The 17336-nt window shown below is 41.4% G+C and overlaps 1 protein-coding gene across 2 annotated transcripts in view; it reads right to left on the reverse strand.

The window, feature by feature from the left end:
* Positions 1 to 680: 680 nt before the first annotated feature.
* The window catches only part of ACSL1 (acyl-CoA synthetase long-chain family member 1), a 36930-nt gene continuing 20274 nt past the window's right edge, over positions 681 to 17336 (reverse strand). For both annotated transcript variants that reach the window (XM_010281859.1, XM_010281860.1), the window contains 10 exons: positions 12196 to 12330; positions 10475 to 10609; positions 9479 to 9574; positions 8408 to 8480; positions 7634 to 7722; positions 4263 to 4379; positions 3767 to 3910; positions 3192 to 3293; positions 3042 to 3113; positions 681 to 2326 (listed from right to left, as the gene is read on the reverse strand). In XM_010281859.1, the coding sequence (XP_010280161.1) occupies positions 2186 to 2326; positions 3042 to 3113; positions 3192 to 3293; positions 3767 to 3910; positions 4263 to 4379; positions 7634 to 7722; positions 8408 to 8480; positions 9479 to 9574; positions 10475 to 10609; positions 12196 to 12330 (1104 nt within the window). In that variant the 3' untranslated portion in view covers positions 681 to 2185. The remainder of the gene's footprint in view (positions 2327 to 3041; positions 3114 to 3191; positions 3294 to 3766; positions 3911 to 4262; positions 4380 to 7633; positions 7723 to 8407; positions 8481 to 9478; positions 9575 to 10474; positions 10610 to 12195; positions 12331 to 17336) is intronic.

The raw sequence follows: 17336 nt of genomic DNA on the forward strand, positions 1-17336 counted from the left end.
ACATATGTGAATACAGTATTCACTAAGTGACAAACAGGTGGCTTAGAGTTCTTTCAGTATAAGGAAGACATAAAATTATTCAAAGGAGAAAGGCTACTGTGGCTAGAAACAGAAGTGTGATTATTATTTCACAATAACATCTGCTTTAACATTGAATTCTAAACATTGTCTTGCTGGTGATGCTTCATCTACCTTGGTCTGGTAAGTCTGCCCATGAAATCTTTCATACCATACCCCTGATGAAAGCCAGATGCACAGCATAAGGGGGTGGAAACAATGACAACACAGGAAGGACAACCACTACCACCCAAAAGCAACATAAGAGTTTAAGAAAACTCCAGGTTTCACTCCAGAGTTGTTTATGATGGTAAGAACACTACCTAACTGTTAGAAAACATACTGAAGACAAAAATAAAGATTTTTCTTTGTTTAAGAATACAGGTGGAGCAAGTTACATACCACAGCATCCCTTAGAGATATTGACCAAAAAACTTACACGCAAGTGTCAGACCAAATCAGAAAGTTACCTTCCAAAAGTAAAGTGTCAACCACCAGCATTTTTCCTGCATCAAGTAGTATATTTGTAGCAGTGGAGTTTTACAGCTTGTCAGAGTTACCAAATTACACCTCAGCTTGTTAGTAAGTAGCATCTTTCCTTGATAAACAAACACTTCACTGAGTTGAAATGCAGAAATATTTATTTTGGTTTCCTTCATTGGTTTTGAAAATTGTTTTGGTTTTATAAAACATAGAAATAACCAACACTAAGCAAACATTTGAATTCCAATGTAACAAACTACTGCTCTAACAGTTGACTTGGATTTGTGTACCTTAATTGCACACGGGTAGGAAATTATGCTACAGAGTAGTGCATTACAATCACACACAAATCTTAGTGCAAACCTTGTTGTGCTTGTACTTTACATATATCCATGTTTTCAAAACACAGCAATGAATGCTAACGCAAAACCAACTCTGTAAAGGATAGCAAGAGACTTATGCTCTAATAAGGCTTATTTCTGCTGATTTCTCAAACAAAAGGTAACTAGTTATTTTGTAATTTATCTGGGAATTAGGTTTTATCCCTGAACAAATACCTATCCTGTGCCAACACACAGTTCTGTTGGCATATATAAATACTTCCAATTGCTGCAAAGCATCAGGCAAAAACATTCTACCTGACCTATTTTGCTATTCAGTGAAGAATACTCGGTGGCTCATACATAAAGCACAGAAAACTGAGAGGTTATTTCAGAAGCTCTTCTGCTTAGAGAGGACCTGGCACATTTTAAAAAATGCATTTTAAATACACGTTCATTACAGGAAAACAAGTGGCTAGTACAGGTGCAATGCTTACCTGATTGTTAGCATAGCCTAGCCTCCTGAATGGTTTTGGTTTTAGGTCTCTAGTGTTCTTGCCAGAGTTAGGATCTGTTCATTTACAGGGCTGGCACCACTCTGGACTTGTGTTAATGTAGCAAAGACTACACTTCCTGGATCAACTGCATCCACACTTTCAGTGCCAAACCACTATGTCCAGGCTTACTCTGAGGAACTTGTATTTGTCAGTCTCCTTTCTGTGGAGTTCTGACTTCTACCTTATGTAAGTACATCTCAGAACTGGCTGCAGATACAGGAAGGAGAAAAAACACCACTCAGATGCCTTGCCCCAGTTAATATCAGGACTAATGCAAGATGTGATACCAGCTATACAACCACAGCAGTTTTACTGTGGTTGGTTTGTTTTATTTGTTTTTAACAGATTAAGTAATCCTTCTGAGGATGCAAAATACTTAGAGGCATTTTCAAACCTGCCAAATCCTTTGGAATTGACAACCGCAAAATACACTGCAGACAGCAAACATGCTGGCAATAAGAAAACCTTAGCTCCTTGGTGAAGGAGAGTCCCATTTTTGGCCAAGGAAATCTTAAATAACTTACATATAGTTACCATTTACAGTTAAGGCTCTTTTTGGAAATTGTAGGTCACCATAAAAACAGTATGCAACACAACTTGACAGTAAGGCAGTGTTCCATTTCTTCAATGTTCCTATGGCAAGTACCCATTTTTGTACAAGTTAATGATTGCACAGTTTCCTTCCCTATGTTTGCTGTAGTCAAATTACAGATATGAAGGCCCACAGTAGACATCAGACATGTGCCACTTTCCTCACTCCATTCTCAGTTACATTTTGGCATTAGCATAGAGTTCATCTATCTGTGACTGGAAATATTTTCGCAGTTCTGGTCTCTTCGCCTTCAGTGTTGGTGTCAGCAGGCCATTTTCAATAGAAAACATTTCAGTGTGCATGACAATGTCTTTGACCTGGAAAGTAAACAGTTACTAGCCAAGCTACATTCATTGGAATAGGCAAGGCTATTAAAAAGATTGCCCAAACATCATAGAATCATTTAGGTGGGAAAAGACCTTTCAGATCATAAAGTCCAACTGTTAACCCTAGCACTGCCAAGTCCACCGCTGAACCATGTCCCTAAGCACCACATCTACACATCTTTTAAATACCTCCAGGGATGGTGACTCAACCACTTCCCTGAGCAGCTGGCTCCAATGCTTCACAACCCTTTCGGTGAAGAAATTTTTCCTAATATCCAATCTAAGACTCCCCTGGCGCAACTTGAGGCCATTTCCTCTTGTCCTATTGCTTGTTACTTGGGAGAAGAGACCAACACCCACCTCACTACAGCCTCCTTTCAGGTAGTTGTAGAAAGCAACATCATCTCCCCTCAGCCCCCTTTTTCTCCAGGCTAAACAACCCCAGTCCCCTCAGCCACTCCTCACAAGACTTGTACTCTAGACCCTTCAACAGATTAGTTGCCTTTCTTTGGACACACTCTAGCACCTCAGTGTTGTTCTTGTAGTGAGGGGCCCAAAACTGAAGACAGCATTTGAGGTGCAGCCTCATAACAAAGCCTATCACTTTAAAAGTTTTCCAGATGCAAATTAAAACCAGTTTCTGCAGTCATATTATATTGGTATTGAGAAGTTTACATTAGGTCTTCAGTTCTCATTAGCACCTTACCTGTTCAAATGACTTCAAACCAGATTCTTTCCCAATCCTCAACATGTCTTCCAGAATGTGTTTTTTGAGGTCCTGTGGATACAGGAATATGTTGTATAGCTTGAAAACATTGATGCAGAACAGCCAACTGTTTAGTCAGGTATGACTCACCTTGGTTTTGCATAGCTCTTCATATGATCCTTCAAATCCCTTTTTCTTGGCCCAGCTGCACAAAGTCTCAGGATCAGGTACCACAACAGCTACTAAGAAGGCCTAAAACAGAATTTTCATCAAGATTTTTTTTCCTTTTAAAGTCAACACTTCAGTTCCTACACATCTCTTACTAGTCAGTGTTAGGTTTTGGACAGCAGTTTTGATCCTGCTGTAACGTCAGCAGCTTTCTGCTACTTTTAACACAGGAGTGCAGTTCAGAAGCTTGCACTTCAGAGAATTACTCTTGTTAAGACCCACATTTCAATTTCCACTTGCAAAAAAAGTAGAAATCTTGGGAGTTTTTTTTTTATTTTCCTGCACAGTTATGTACAGTCATTATTAATTTAGCTCTACTACCTGGACTGAAACTAAATCCAGAAACATTATGTAAGTGCTGGCATTGGAAGTGCATTCAGAACCAAGATGTGTAATGTTAAGAAGTTTAAGACTTCAGTCCCAAAGTTGAGGGGAGAAGACACTTTTCTGCAGTCTCCTCTTGCAATTCTTTTTAAAATTACCTGAAGAATGCTTACCTGCAAGCTCTCTCCATGGACAAACACCTGAGCAAGTGCTTCACATCTCAGATACACATTTTCTATTTTCTCTGGTGCTATGTACTCTCCCTGGGCTAGTTTAAATATGTGTTTTTTCCGGTCAATGATCTTCAATGTACCATTCTGTTGACAGAAATAACTTCTAGTCAGAAGAGGCACTTCAAGTGAAAAACCAATCCACACAGCTTAAGCATGCCACACTGGTACATTAAAACAATGCTAGAGCCAGAGTACTGTCACACTGATGTTAGAAGAAAACAGACTCTGCACCCATCTGATCTAAACTAGGGAAAGCCTCAGGATTGGCACTGCCAGATCTGTGTGCCTAGGGCTAAAGTATTATCTACAACAGTAAATATCCTCCTAAAATTACTTGTCTTTCATCTAATTCATTGTGTTCAATGCCAAATATTTTCTATTTGGTGAATTACTGCTAATAATTACACAAGTACATTTCAGCTATAAGTTAACTTACGGGTAGCCATTTTCCAATATCTCCTGTATGAAGCCAGCCATCTTTGTCCAGAGCTTCTGCTGTTTTTTCTGGATCTTTCAAATAGCCACGAAATACATTTGGCCCTTTCACACACACCTGAAAAAGGCATTTGTTAATGTATGCTACAATGAAGGGAAGATAACAAACACAATTTGCAATGAATGCTTTCTCCAGTGGTTCTCAATAACTCCCTCTAAAAAGACAAGATGAAGTTTATGTGTTAGTACAGAAATCTCTGCTCATGGTTTTTGGAGACCTAACATTTTCCATTGGTATAAAGTATAGTGAGAAGCAATTGGAATCTGTTCCCTTCCAGTCTAGCAGTAGTGTTTCTACCTGTCATTTAACAATCTGAATTTATCAGATGAAATTTTTATTTTATGTGAAGGAATTCTGCTGGATCCAGAAGTACTGCCCCTCAGCCTGGCAATGTGTTCATTTTGGCTTTGGTAGGCATCGGGGGCATTGTGCTAAAACTAGTCATGAAAAAGCTGTATATCAAGCAATTGCATGTTTGTTGTCCAAAAATAAAGCAGTTAACATCTTAAGGCTTAAAGCACTCAAGACTTCCCTATAAAGGAAATAAGCAGTTTCTTTAAAAATCAAAGGTTGTGTAGATTTGTGTACCAAGTAAAAAACTAAGAACAACTTCTCTGGATACAACTGGATGCATGGGTATTAATAGGATCAAAAAACATTCTTACAAGGTAAGAGAAGACAACCAACAAGATTAAAAAGATTATAGGTGAAGATGTTGCCAGAGAATCAGGCCAGACCTTACAAGCTAAATTAAAACAATTAGTAGATTATCTGTTAGTAAGAGAATATAGAAGTAAAGCAACTAATCAGAAACATGTAGTAGAGCCTGAAGTATCCAGAGATAATCCCAGATTTAAATATTTTATTTAAATATTTAAATAATAAATATTCAATATTAACACCCAAGGCTGTGTAAGTTTTTAATGGGGAGATGGGGGACACAGAACAGGACTCATTATTTAAGGATCAGCAGGACAATAAAATACCTCCTTAGAAATACAGACAGAGAGATAGGCAAGATAAACAAGATTGAAGCAACACAAAGATGCCCACTGGACACAACTGTTGGGGAATCAGGAGTTCAAAAACCCTGAAAGCTCTACAGAAGAGTCTGCAGGAGCAACAAAGGATTCAAACCATCACATCAGCTTGGGAGTGGCTTGGTATGCATGGATAACAGAAGACAGTAAAAAGGGTCTGCTCTGGGCAATAGCATCAGGACTCTAGAACACATCTAATGGAATGGAATAGAAAAATCCAGTTTTAAGTTAAGGCCAAATGCGTAATAAGTATCAATAGGGGCTTATAAAATACTAGGACAACTATTAGTCTAGGGGATTAGTGCAGTTATAAAACAGGCAAGGAACTGGCAAAAGAATCTTCAGGCACTAACATAAATTCTCAGACTAGAGGAAATTACTAACATAATTCAGAGACCTATTCTTGAAAAACTCATCCCAAATATTTTCAGTGCTTACCTCAGCATAAAAGCATGCTGGTGAACTACAGTGCAATGAGGTGTCATCAATATGAGGGAGACCAAAGTATTAGTGAGGGTTCTGATGACCTTGTAGAGACAAGTACCAAACTCATGACCAAACCAAGGTCATATTTTAAGAACCAAGTCATCTCTGCTATAAAACAGAGATTATCTGGAAGGATACAAGAACTATGTCCCAGTCAAGTCAAAGGCTGACTGATGAAATATTTCATTTTTCATGGCTCTTACAATCACAGGATGGTTGTAGGTGACATCTTTTCCCAGTAGAGACAGCAAACCATTTATCTGTATCCTGATAACTGGCACTAAGACCTTGTCTGCATGTAAGGACATATAATTCTATGCACAAATTTATCTTTCATGAACATGGATTACTGGCAAAATTGAAAGCAAGGCTGAGAGAACAGAGAATATTGAAAGCTTACTGTCAGAAAGAAGGACTAGGAATGTTTAATCCATCTGAAGAACAGATAGTGATAAGGAAGACCTATTTTAGGCAAGGGATAATGACAGCCAATTCTATAGCTATGGGCTTCAGTTCTGTGAAGTAAGCTACACCACTTACTTGTTAAATTCAGCATGGTTCACACTGAGGAAATGAGGCCTGAAAGACTAAGGTGGTACTTGATATATTAAGGGGCTACCATATTTATTCAAGTCCAAAGTAACTCCTAACTTGGCAAACTTCCACAGTAAGTGCAAGCAAAATATTTTTAGAAGTTTTTTTAAAAACTACTTAGCTGCTCCTCATTATGAGAATTTATACTTAGTTCCTCTAGCAGACCAAGCTTTAAAAAACATATTTAAAGTGAAGCAAAAGTTGCTGATGAAGACTAAACATGGGGTCATATGCAAGACAGGAAAAAATCTTGACATTGTTTTCCACTTGCAAACAGTCTTCCACCACCAAGCCCAACTAAATCCTTAAGTATTTCTGGGAATTAAAGCCCAATGATTTGTCTCTAGTCTCATAAAAATTGCAACCAAAACAAATAAAGACTATATATTGTTTGCAGTCACAAAATTAGTTAGTTACTTAAGCTACTTTTTTAAAAATCTATTTCTCACCCCCAACTGTGCCCAAGGCCTCTCAAAAGCATATGAAAGACACCACAGGTAATTTGCTTTCAGAGCTTGGGGAAAATAAATTGCTACATGGACATCTGTTCAATGTATGTACAAAGTCCAAGTTATTACTTGGAAAAAATATTTTTAAAAGACAGCATGTAGCACTACATACAAAGCTGAGTCCTCAAAGCGCAATTTGTAAGACATACATGTTCAATTTGTGCAGGCTGCAGAAAAAAGTTAATAATGTGCAGGCAGTTGTCACAAGCCTTCATGGTATTTTATCTCCATTTCTCTTAACAATGTTCCAACCACTTCAACTTACCTCATCTCCCACATCACAAGCTGGCTAACAAGCTACATGCATCAGCTGTTCTCCAGCACTTGGCAGTAGGGGGAAGCCCTCTGCTAGCATTTTACCAAAGGATAAATGCAGTATGAGATAGCTTCTCAGCTATCCCACAGCTGGAAGATTGCATGTTGGTAATACAACTATAAACACATAGTTATTTGTTATCCCACAGTAAGCTGCTTTTTGTCCCCTCCAATACGCTATTTTCTGTTTTGCTTTTGTGAATCCTTAGCTGACACTGCCTGCATACAAGGCAGAAGTCTTTGAGTTTAGGTCGTAGGCTGTTTAGCATTTTTACTAAACTGAGACAGTTACTTGTTATTTCAGGAACAAAAATACCTTTTCCAATATTTCATAAGAGGTTTATATTGACCTTTTGAAATTACTTACCTCACCCTCTCCTTTGGCTGCCAAGTAATTCATTTCTTGCACATCAACAAGCTTGATGATGCTGCATGGCATAGGTGCTCCAACATGACCTAACAGAGTAACAATTCAATAGCCTGAACTGCTTTTTAGTCAGGTTCTTAAACAATAAGCTAGTTACATGCTAAAGTAAAAAAAGATCAAAAACTGATTTCTGGTAGTGTACTATACCAATACCAGCAGAGCAATAGCTCAAGTTTGCTAGGACTGAAACATTAAGTTCTCAGATAACCCTAGAATGTTACAAACTGAACCGTGTACTCAGGGTTGCTTTTTCTTATCATCAGGATCCTCACTATGGACATAATTTAAGTAGAAAAAGCCCCACTAGAGTTTCAATTATCAGTATTATTTCAGTTAGGGAGCTACAGATGTAGCAGCTGACAGAAGTGCAAGCTGTTTGTTCTAACACAAAAAAATGCCATTTGAATTTCCAGTACTGTGTTTATAACAGCAGATGCCTATTCTGTAAAAGTTACAATGGTTAATACTATGACCTCCCCTCTCCACAATCCACTTCAACTTACAAGGACAAGGCCTGTCAAAAGTTTGAATTACTGAACATGCCTCACTATTTAGGCGTAAAAGCTTCAAGGGGTCATGTCAAACAACTACTTACTTCACTTGAACAAAACCAGAATCTTATGCATCACGATAGGTGCACTGGAGACTAAATAGTGTGATCACAGACCTCTACAGCATGCTAAACTTTGACAGGCAGACCATTAAACACCATACCTGCTGTCCAGTCGCCAGGCAGCGACAGTGAGCATCCAGCTGTGCATTCAGTCTGTCCATAACCTTCATAGAACTAGGACATGAAACCAAAATATTATTTTAAATTCTTGTTTTTCAAACATACAGTTTCTTCATTGAAGTGAAATTAATATTTTGCGTTTTTCTAGCAGTGTGAGTTTAGCAAAATCCCCAGCGTCTTCTAAAAATATTGTCACTATATCACAATACACAAGTGCTAATATTCCACCTTCAGTTCCAATATTTACTCATGCACTCTGACACCTCTATAGATCAAAAGCAGAAAGCAACAATTTATTTCTTTATAAATAGCAGGAAGAAGCAACTAAAAACAGTGGCACTAGCAATGACTTCATTCACATTATTCAAGGACAGGTTTGTCCAAGACAGCCAGGAATGGAATCCCAATACCCCATCACAGCTCTATGATTATTATATACAAGACAAGCTTCCCTTTTCTGTGCAGAATGCTGTGCTACACCAGCACATACTGAAGAGCTTCAAGAAGTCACGGAAGCCTCACATTTTAGAGTAGTTTTGTGTTTTCTATCTTTGAAATTTAGTTCAATACATTTGTTGCATCCTGTGCCATTGTTATACAGATTTTTACTTCAAAAAGCATATACTTTTAAGAGGCTCTGAAGATAAATGCAGTGTGTTCAATCTGATTCTTCACAGCCTTATCATCAAAGCAGTAAGATACTGCATTCAAAGCAACTACAATATTATAATGTTGATTAGATTCTCTGCAGTACAGTTATGAGTACTTCTGTAAGCAAGGCAAGCCCCAGAAACTTATATCCAAGAACATTAATTACTGCTTACAACATATCTCCTCCAATTCTTTCCCTTCAGACAGTTCAGCTGGTTACTTCAGTTATAATAAAGACTTTGGGATGAATATAGGAATCTCAGCAAACTGAGATATAAACTCTGGAAAGGAGTACACACTTGTGTAGTCTCCAAGAAGAATGCCAGAAAGTTATCCATATAGTCACATCACTAGAAATGTTTTTAGGATTTATGTTTTAGGATTAAGGCCAGGAAACTTACTTGACAGCCAAGAGCTGTTCTCAGGAAGGTCAGTACACTTGCAGATACAGGTGCTGCTCCCGTGATCATCATCCTTACTTTTCCTCCCAAACTTGCCTACAACAGACACAAGATACTGTGGACACCAAAAGCATTTTAGAGACGTTTCCAAAGTCTTTTCCTGTACCACCCTCAACCACTATTCACCTACAGTGCCACCCAAAAGTTTAGTCTCCTATTGCAAGTTGTCTATCTTGCAGTGTTTTTAATCTCATTAATGGCATCTCAAACATACAGTATCTACAAAGACTATGCTATGGTGTCACTGCAATGCAGACTCTGCCAAAAGTCCAAAGAGCTTAAGTCATGGCCTTACAGCAATGGCTTTATTTTTAACTACCTTCTATCAGCTTCTCATACATACTGAATGCTATAAAAAGCAGCCACGGGGGCACGTTGTACAACCAAGGTTAGGACGATAGCAAGTGAGTGACAGATATAATAGCAGGCATAACTTACTAGTGATCAACAGTGAGGAGACAGTAGGGGTTAAAGGTGGCACTAAGTCACATTTCGCATTCCTCCATCAGAAGAACAGCGTTTGCTTTCAAAGTGGTGAGAGAAGCACCAGACTGTTTTAGAGAAACCTCCCTAACACAATTAGCTGATATTATTAGAAGAGAGGGAATTGAAAAATGAAGTTGGAAATAAGACAGGGTGTTTTCTTTATTCTGAGTAGCCAGGTAGTCTTTAATCAGTGATGAAAGCCATACCAGATTATAACCATACATATGAAATTCACCAATTGCAAACTGATGCCTATAAACCAGTAAGTAGATAGGCTATCTAGTGATAGATATCTTCACGCTTCCAATATTGAAAACACATGTCAAACTGCTGTTCTGTAGCACAGTAAGCACATTTGGAGCTCTGTTCTCAATCATGAGCAGATAACATAATAAAAGAGTTCCAATATCCACCATACAAAGACTCAGAGTCAGGGGCTTTCAAGCATACCTGTATTTTGCGGAAGATGACTTTATCCCAGAAGCTGTTATTTCTAACTATGCCACTTCTGAGTTCTGCTTCTTTCCTCTTGGAAGCAAAATCCAGCATCCACCTCTTTAATGAATTATCTGCCTGTCCAAAAATCTTTTAAGAAAAATTATCTGGGGTTAGAAGCCTCGCAGACTACCATTTCCTTTCTTACAGAAGCATGCACAGAGACTCTTAACAGTGAAAACCAAATAAGTGAAACCACCATTATTTGTAAGCATCTTAAGTCTGGCAAGAAATACTTGGGCATTTTGATTTTGACCTTTACCTCAGTTGAAGATATGTCCATCAAAATTAGTACTTAACAAATTATTGTTTCCCATCCAACTGTGTGACGCTTTTCCAGTGTATAGTTTCTTTGTTAAAAAAATGTATGAATGAAAGTAGATATTTTTCTATTCCAGTTTGATCAAAAGCTGAATTAAGTATAATCCTCAGCATATTCTAAAGAGCACACCATCATAATACGTAAATTAACACAGGGTTTTCTAAGGACATGCAGGTCCTTTCAGAAATACCAGAGATCCGTCTTGCATATATAAACTTGCTTTTTAGATCAGTTTTCAAAGGCTCCATCTGATTGTTCTCATCAAGTCAGAGCAGACTCAACAGCAGACCACAGATTAGTATATTCACTTGGAAAGAGACAGGCCCCAGCAGCTCTTCAGCGTTAGCCCCCCTCAGTTTCCCACTTACCTTCACATGCTAGGTTACTGCAAGGCTGGGTGAGGTTGAAACAGTGCCATAGACATGTGAAAACCTCAGAGTCAACAAGAAAACTACATCATAAGAGAAGAGAGTCCCAAGCTTTAGCTCTTTCAAATTCCAGTACAAAATGCATAAGCAGAATGAGGGGCTAAGTTTTAAGCACTACAGGCAGAGCTTAGAACTTCCTTCCCTCCAAATGTACTGAGTTGCACTACTCGCTCCTGGGGCCAAACAGAACCTTGTAATACTTGCTGTTCCTCTAATGTCATGATTAGAGCAGTGTCCTAGCTAAGACAGCATAGGGAGGTCTCTTTTCTTTAGCAGTCACAGGCCTTGTTTTAGCCTTCAACTCCTCTGGTTATATCCTAAGAAGAGTCAGTCATCCACATACAAAAGGATGATTTTAAAATCTTAAGTTCAAGAAAGAATCTACTTCTGAATTCCCATGTCAGATGACCCTGAGCAGGCAAGCAGCAAGCACAGGAGAGACTAGGGCTGCTGACACACCCTCTCCCCAGCACTCCTGACTGGCTGGTTTATAGTTTTCCCTGCTAGAACACGCTGGCTGCTGTGTAGGAAACTTGTATGCGTCCACACAAACATAGGCAAACACCTGACCTTGGTTTGCAAACTCCGCTCCATGAGTCAGATGCTAAAAGCGTGGCATGCAGGTGCTAAACCTCAAGTTCATGTTATGGACTAGACTGACTGTTTTGCTCTGAGCAAGTTATGCAAGTCATTAATCAAGCTAGAGAGGACCAAGTCCCCTAGTCAGTCTTCTCAACACTAGTATTTGCTGCCTGAAAGTGTTTTAATACAATTAGTACTACGCCCTGCACTTGCAGTTCTATTTTAGAAAGAGATACACCAATTTGTTAGCATGCTGATTTAAATTCCCAGAGCACAACGGTTTCTCCTAACATGTCAGCACAGGCTTCATGAAGTGTCTTAAAACTGTGTGCCTGTAGACTTACCTTGTCAAACATTCTGTTCAACAGTCTTGGTACTACAGGAAATACAGTTGGCTGCAGTGTTTTTAGGTCATCCATAAGTAGCCTGATATCCCCTTGAAAGAATCCTATCCGAGCTCCATGGCACAGAACCACACACTGTTAGAAAAAAGTAAGAGAGTCTGAAAACACAATCTATATTATGTGTTCTAGCTAGATGTGTATGACAATCTTTTGCAGAATCCACCTTAAATCCTCTGAGCTTCTGGACAAGTTCTGCAGCATTCTCAGACTATAGGATGGGACTGGAAGAACCAAGTAGCCAGACATGCCTGCTGTGCACAGGCCAAGGACTTTGATAAAAATGAGACAAAGCACAAAAGCCCCTATCTAGAAAGAGGTAGTTGGCTAATAAAGGCAACACCACCGACTCAGAGGTAGCAAAAGACTGAAAAGGAGAACTTTCCTATTTTATATATTTATCAGGCTTACTTAAAAATACCAGAATTTTGTTTGTTCCCTGCTGTATACTAAAAAAAGTCAGCACATGCTATGCACTGGTCCAAAAGGGATTTTTGCCTTGTACTACCTCCTTTTAATTCTCTTCCACTCTGGTTTTCCTTCCTGTTTCACAAGATTGATGCAAGCAAATTTGTTGTTAGGTGATCAAGATGCTCTTTGGAATATTCTAGCAGAGCCACTGATTATTTTTGCATCACTTCAGATGTACACCAAGGCAGGCAGACTTAATCCTGTCATGTTCTATATTCTTTATGTTAGTCTAGAAGCTCCTCCCCCCAACACCTATGCACCCCTGTTCTTCCTATTTTGTTTGGTTTTAATTATTCTTTTTAAAAATATCCCTACTTTTCTTGTGTTTCTCTGTGTTTCTACTTGTTTTTGTTTCTTATACTTCTTTTGTAACACCTCTTCCTTCATTCCCTGCCATCCTTTCTCATCTTTTCTGCACACGAGACATTGCTGAAGTGTCACTTTTCCCCTTCACCTGTGCTTTGCCACCATCTGCTAAAAAGCTGCAAGTGCATTGGTCTAGATTGAGCGAGCAGTAACTGCCTTTGCTAGGTAGGAACACATTTGACCTGTCAAGTTCACTGAACCTCTAGCTTCCTTAAGAAGCCAAAAAATCAGCAAACAGGAGCAGATTCTGAAGACTGCTTCTCACAGACCCTATGTTCTTATCTACCTCAAACAGTAACGAATCTTTTCTCCTTTCTACCAAAGGGGTCCTTGCTTAATCTCCTTATGTAAATATATATGTGTATTAGGTTTGCATGGTAAGGTTTTAGTAGCAGGGGGGCTACAGGTGTGGCTTCTGTGAGAAGCTGCCAGAAGCTTCCCCTGTGTCTGATAGCCGACTGGCACTGGCCCTAAGAAAAACCCACCACTGTCCAAGGCTGAGCCCATCATCACTATCAGTCCACTGGTAGCAAGGGATGAAGAGAAGGCTGAAGTACTCAATGACTTCTTTGCCTCAGTCTTCACTGGCAGCGTCTCTTCCCACACCTCTCAAGTGGATAGACTGCAAGACAGGGACTGGAGGAGCAGAGTCCCTCCCACTGTAAGAGAAGGTCAGATTCGAGACCACCTAAGGAAACCTAAAAAACACAAAAGCCTATGGGACCTGATGCGATGCATCTGAGTCCTGAGGGAATTGGCTGTAGTGCCAAGCCACTCACGATGATATTTGAGAAGTCACGGCAGTCAAAAATCCCTGGAGACTGGAAAAAGGGAAACATTGCACCCGTTTTTGAAAAAGGTAGCAAGGAGGACCCTGGGAACTACCAAGCTGTCAGCCTCCCTTCTGTGCCTGGGAAGACCATGGAACAGATCCCTCCTAAAAGCTATCGCTAAGGCACATGGAGGCCAGGGATGTGATTTGAGACATCCAGCATGGCTTCACCAAGGGCAAGTTCTGCCTGACCAACCTCATAGCCTTCATGACAGTGACAACATCAGTGGACAAGGGAAGAGCTACAGACGTGATCTATCTGGACTTCTGCAAGGCCTTTGACACAGTTTGTCATGCCCCCCCCCCCAAGATCCTTTGCTAAACTGGAGAAATAAGAAATAAGGATTTGATGGGTGGACTGTTTGGTGGATGAGGAATTGGTTCGATGGTCACATCCACAGGGTAGTGGTCAATGGCTCAATATCCAGATGGTGTCCGAGTGATGTCCCTCAGTGCTCTTTAATATCTTCATCAATAACAGACAGTGGGATCGAGTGCACGCTCAGCAAGTTGGCAGATGACACCAAGCTGAGTGGTGTGGTTGACACATCTGAGGGATGGGATGCCATCCAGAGGGACCTGGACAGGCTCCAGGAATGGGCCTGTATGCACCTCATCAGGGTCAAAAAGGCCAAGTGCAGGGTCCTACACCTGGGTCAAGGCAACCCCCAGTATTAGTATGGGCTGGGGGATGAAGGGATTGAGAGCAGCCCTACTGAGGACTTGGAGATACTGCTGGATAAAAAGCTGGAGACACGCTGGCGATGTGTGCTCACAACCCAGGCAGCCAACCATATCCTGGGCTGCATCCAAAGCAGTGCGGCCAGCAGGTCAAGGGAGGTGATTCTGCCCCTCTACTCCGCTTTGGTAAGACCCCACCTGGAGTCCTGCATCCAGCTCTGGGGCCCCCAACATAAGGACATGGACCTGTTGGAGATGGTCCATAGGCAGGCCACAAAAATTATCAAAGAGCTGGAGCACCTCTCCTAGGATGACAGGCTGAGAGAGTTGGAGTTGTTCAGCCTGGAGAAGAGAAGGCTCCAGGGAGACCTTATGGCAGCCTTCCAGTACTTCAAGGGGGTTTATAAGGAAGGTGGGGACAGACTTTTTAGCAGGGCCTGTTACAACAGGACAAGAGATAATGGTTTTAAACTAGAAGAGGACAGATTTAGACTACACATAAGAATTTTTTTTTTTTTTTTTATGAGGAGGGGTGTGACACTGGAAGGTGGGGACAGACTTTTTAGCAGGGCCTGTTACAACAGGACAAGAGATAATGGTTTTAAACTAGAAGAGGACAGATTTAGACTACACATAAGAATTTTTTTTTTTTTTTTTTTGATGAGGGTTGTGACACTGGCACAGGTTGCCCAGAGAGGCGGTAGATGCCCCATCCCTGGCAACATTCAAGGTCGGGTTGGACAAGGCTCTGAGCAACCTGGTCTAGGTGAAGATGTCCCTGCTCACTGCAGGGGGGTTGGACTTGTGACCTTTAAAGGTCCCTTCCAACTCAAAGATTCTATGATTCTATAGTCAGCAACAGTGGTAGCACCTCTGCGATAACATAGTTAAGAAGGGAAAAAAACCCACAGTACAGCAAGTGCAGCCAGAGAGAGGAGTGAGAATAGGACGGGGGGGAACAACTCTGCAGACTCAAAAGGTCAGTGAAGGAGGGGCAGGAGGGGCTCCACACACCAGAGTGGAGATTCCCCTGCAGCCCCTGGTGAAGACCATGATGAGGCAGGCTGTCCCCCCGCAGCCCATCTCGTTCATTTTTTTTTGATGAGGGTTGTGACACTGGCACAGGTTGCCCAGAGAGGCGGTAGATGCCCCATCCCTGGCAACATTCAAGGTCGGGTTGGACAAGGCTCTGAGCAACCTGGTCTAGGTGAAGATGTCCCTGCTCACTGCAGGGGGGTTGGACTTGTGACCTTTAAAGGTCCCTTCCAACTCAAAGATTCTATGATTCTATAGTCAGCAACAGTGGTAGCACCTCTGCGATAACATAGTTAAGAAGGGAAAAAAACCCACAGTACAGCAAGTGCAGCCAGAGAGAGGAGTGAGAATAGGACGGGGGGGAACAACTCTGCAGACTCAAAAGGTCAGTGAAGGAGGGGCAGGAGGGGCTCCACACACCAGAGTGGAGATTCCCCTGCAGCCCCTGGTGAAGACCATGATGAGGCAGGCTGTCCCCCTGCAGCCCATCTGGTCCACGCTGGACCAGATCTCCACCTGCAGTCCAGGGAGGACCCCATGCCAGAGCAGGTGGATGCCCAAAGGAGGCTGTGACCCCATGGGAAGCCCATGCTGGAGCAGGCTCCTGGCAGGACCTGTGGACCCATGGAGAGAGGAGCCCACACTGGAGCAGGTTTTCTGGCAAGACTAGTGACCCTGCAAGTGACCTATGCTGGAGCAGTCTGTTCCTGAAGGACTGCACACCATGGAGGGGACCCAGGCTGGAGCAGTTCATGAAGAACTGTAGAAAGTTGAGAAGTTCCTGAAGGACTGTCTCCCATGGGAGGGACCCTGCCCTGGAGACAGGGCAAGAGTGTGAGGAGTCCTCCCCCTGAAAGTTGAGAAGTTCCTGAAGGACTGTCTCCCATGGGAGGGACCCTGCCCTGGAGACAGGGCAAGAGTGTGAGGAGTCCTCCCCCTGAGAAGGAAGGAACAGCAGAGACAACGTGTGATGAACTGACCACAAACCCCATTCCCCATCCCTGTGCTGCTCAGCAGGGAGGAGGTAGAGAAATCAGGAGTGAACTTGAGCCCGGGAAGAAGGAAAGGGTGGAGGGAAGGTGTTTTCAAGATCTGTTTTTATCTTATTACCCTACTCTGATTTGACTGGTAATAAATGAAACTAATTTCCCCAAGTCAAGTCTGTTTTGCCCATGACTAACTGGTGAGTGATCTCTTCCTGTCCTTATTTTGACCCATGAACTTCTTGTTATATTTTCTCCCCCCTGTCCAGCTGAGGAGACTAGAGCAGCTTTGGTGTGTACCTGGCATCCCACTGATATGAGGCAAATGGAAGATTCCAGGGGCAGGTTGGTAGGAGTTAACACAATTAAAGATTAATGAAACCAGATCTGGTGCTCAAGAAGATGAAGTATTTGCACTTAAGCAGTAAACCATGAAGACTTAGTTGTTCCTGCACTCTTGAAAAATGTAGCTGTCTTGAGGTCAGCAGAATCCACAGTAACCAGGGTAAAGGCAGCAGGGGGAGATCACGACCACCAACTCAATTAAGGGACTATGAAAGTTACTCCCACAGACTTTCTAGCAGCATGTGCACCAATTTAAATGTGTAACCAATAATAAGCAATGTGGTAATTACTAGACAATGAATGTAAACTTGGGTGCCAGTAACCCGAAAATTGGGAAAAGGATTATAGGAAGTAGTGTGAAACAAGGAATA

The sequence above is a fragment of the Phaethon lepturus genome, unplaced genomic scaffold, assembly GCF_000687285.1.
Source record: "Phaethon lepturus isolate BGI_N335 unplaced genomic scaffold, ASM68728v1 scaffold10862, whole genome shotgun sequence".
In the NCBI taxonomy this organism is placed as follows: domain Eukaryota; kingdom Metazoa; phylum Chordata; class Aves; order Phaethontiformes; family Phaethontidae; genus Phaethon; species Phaethon lepturus.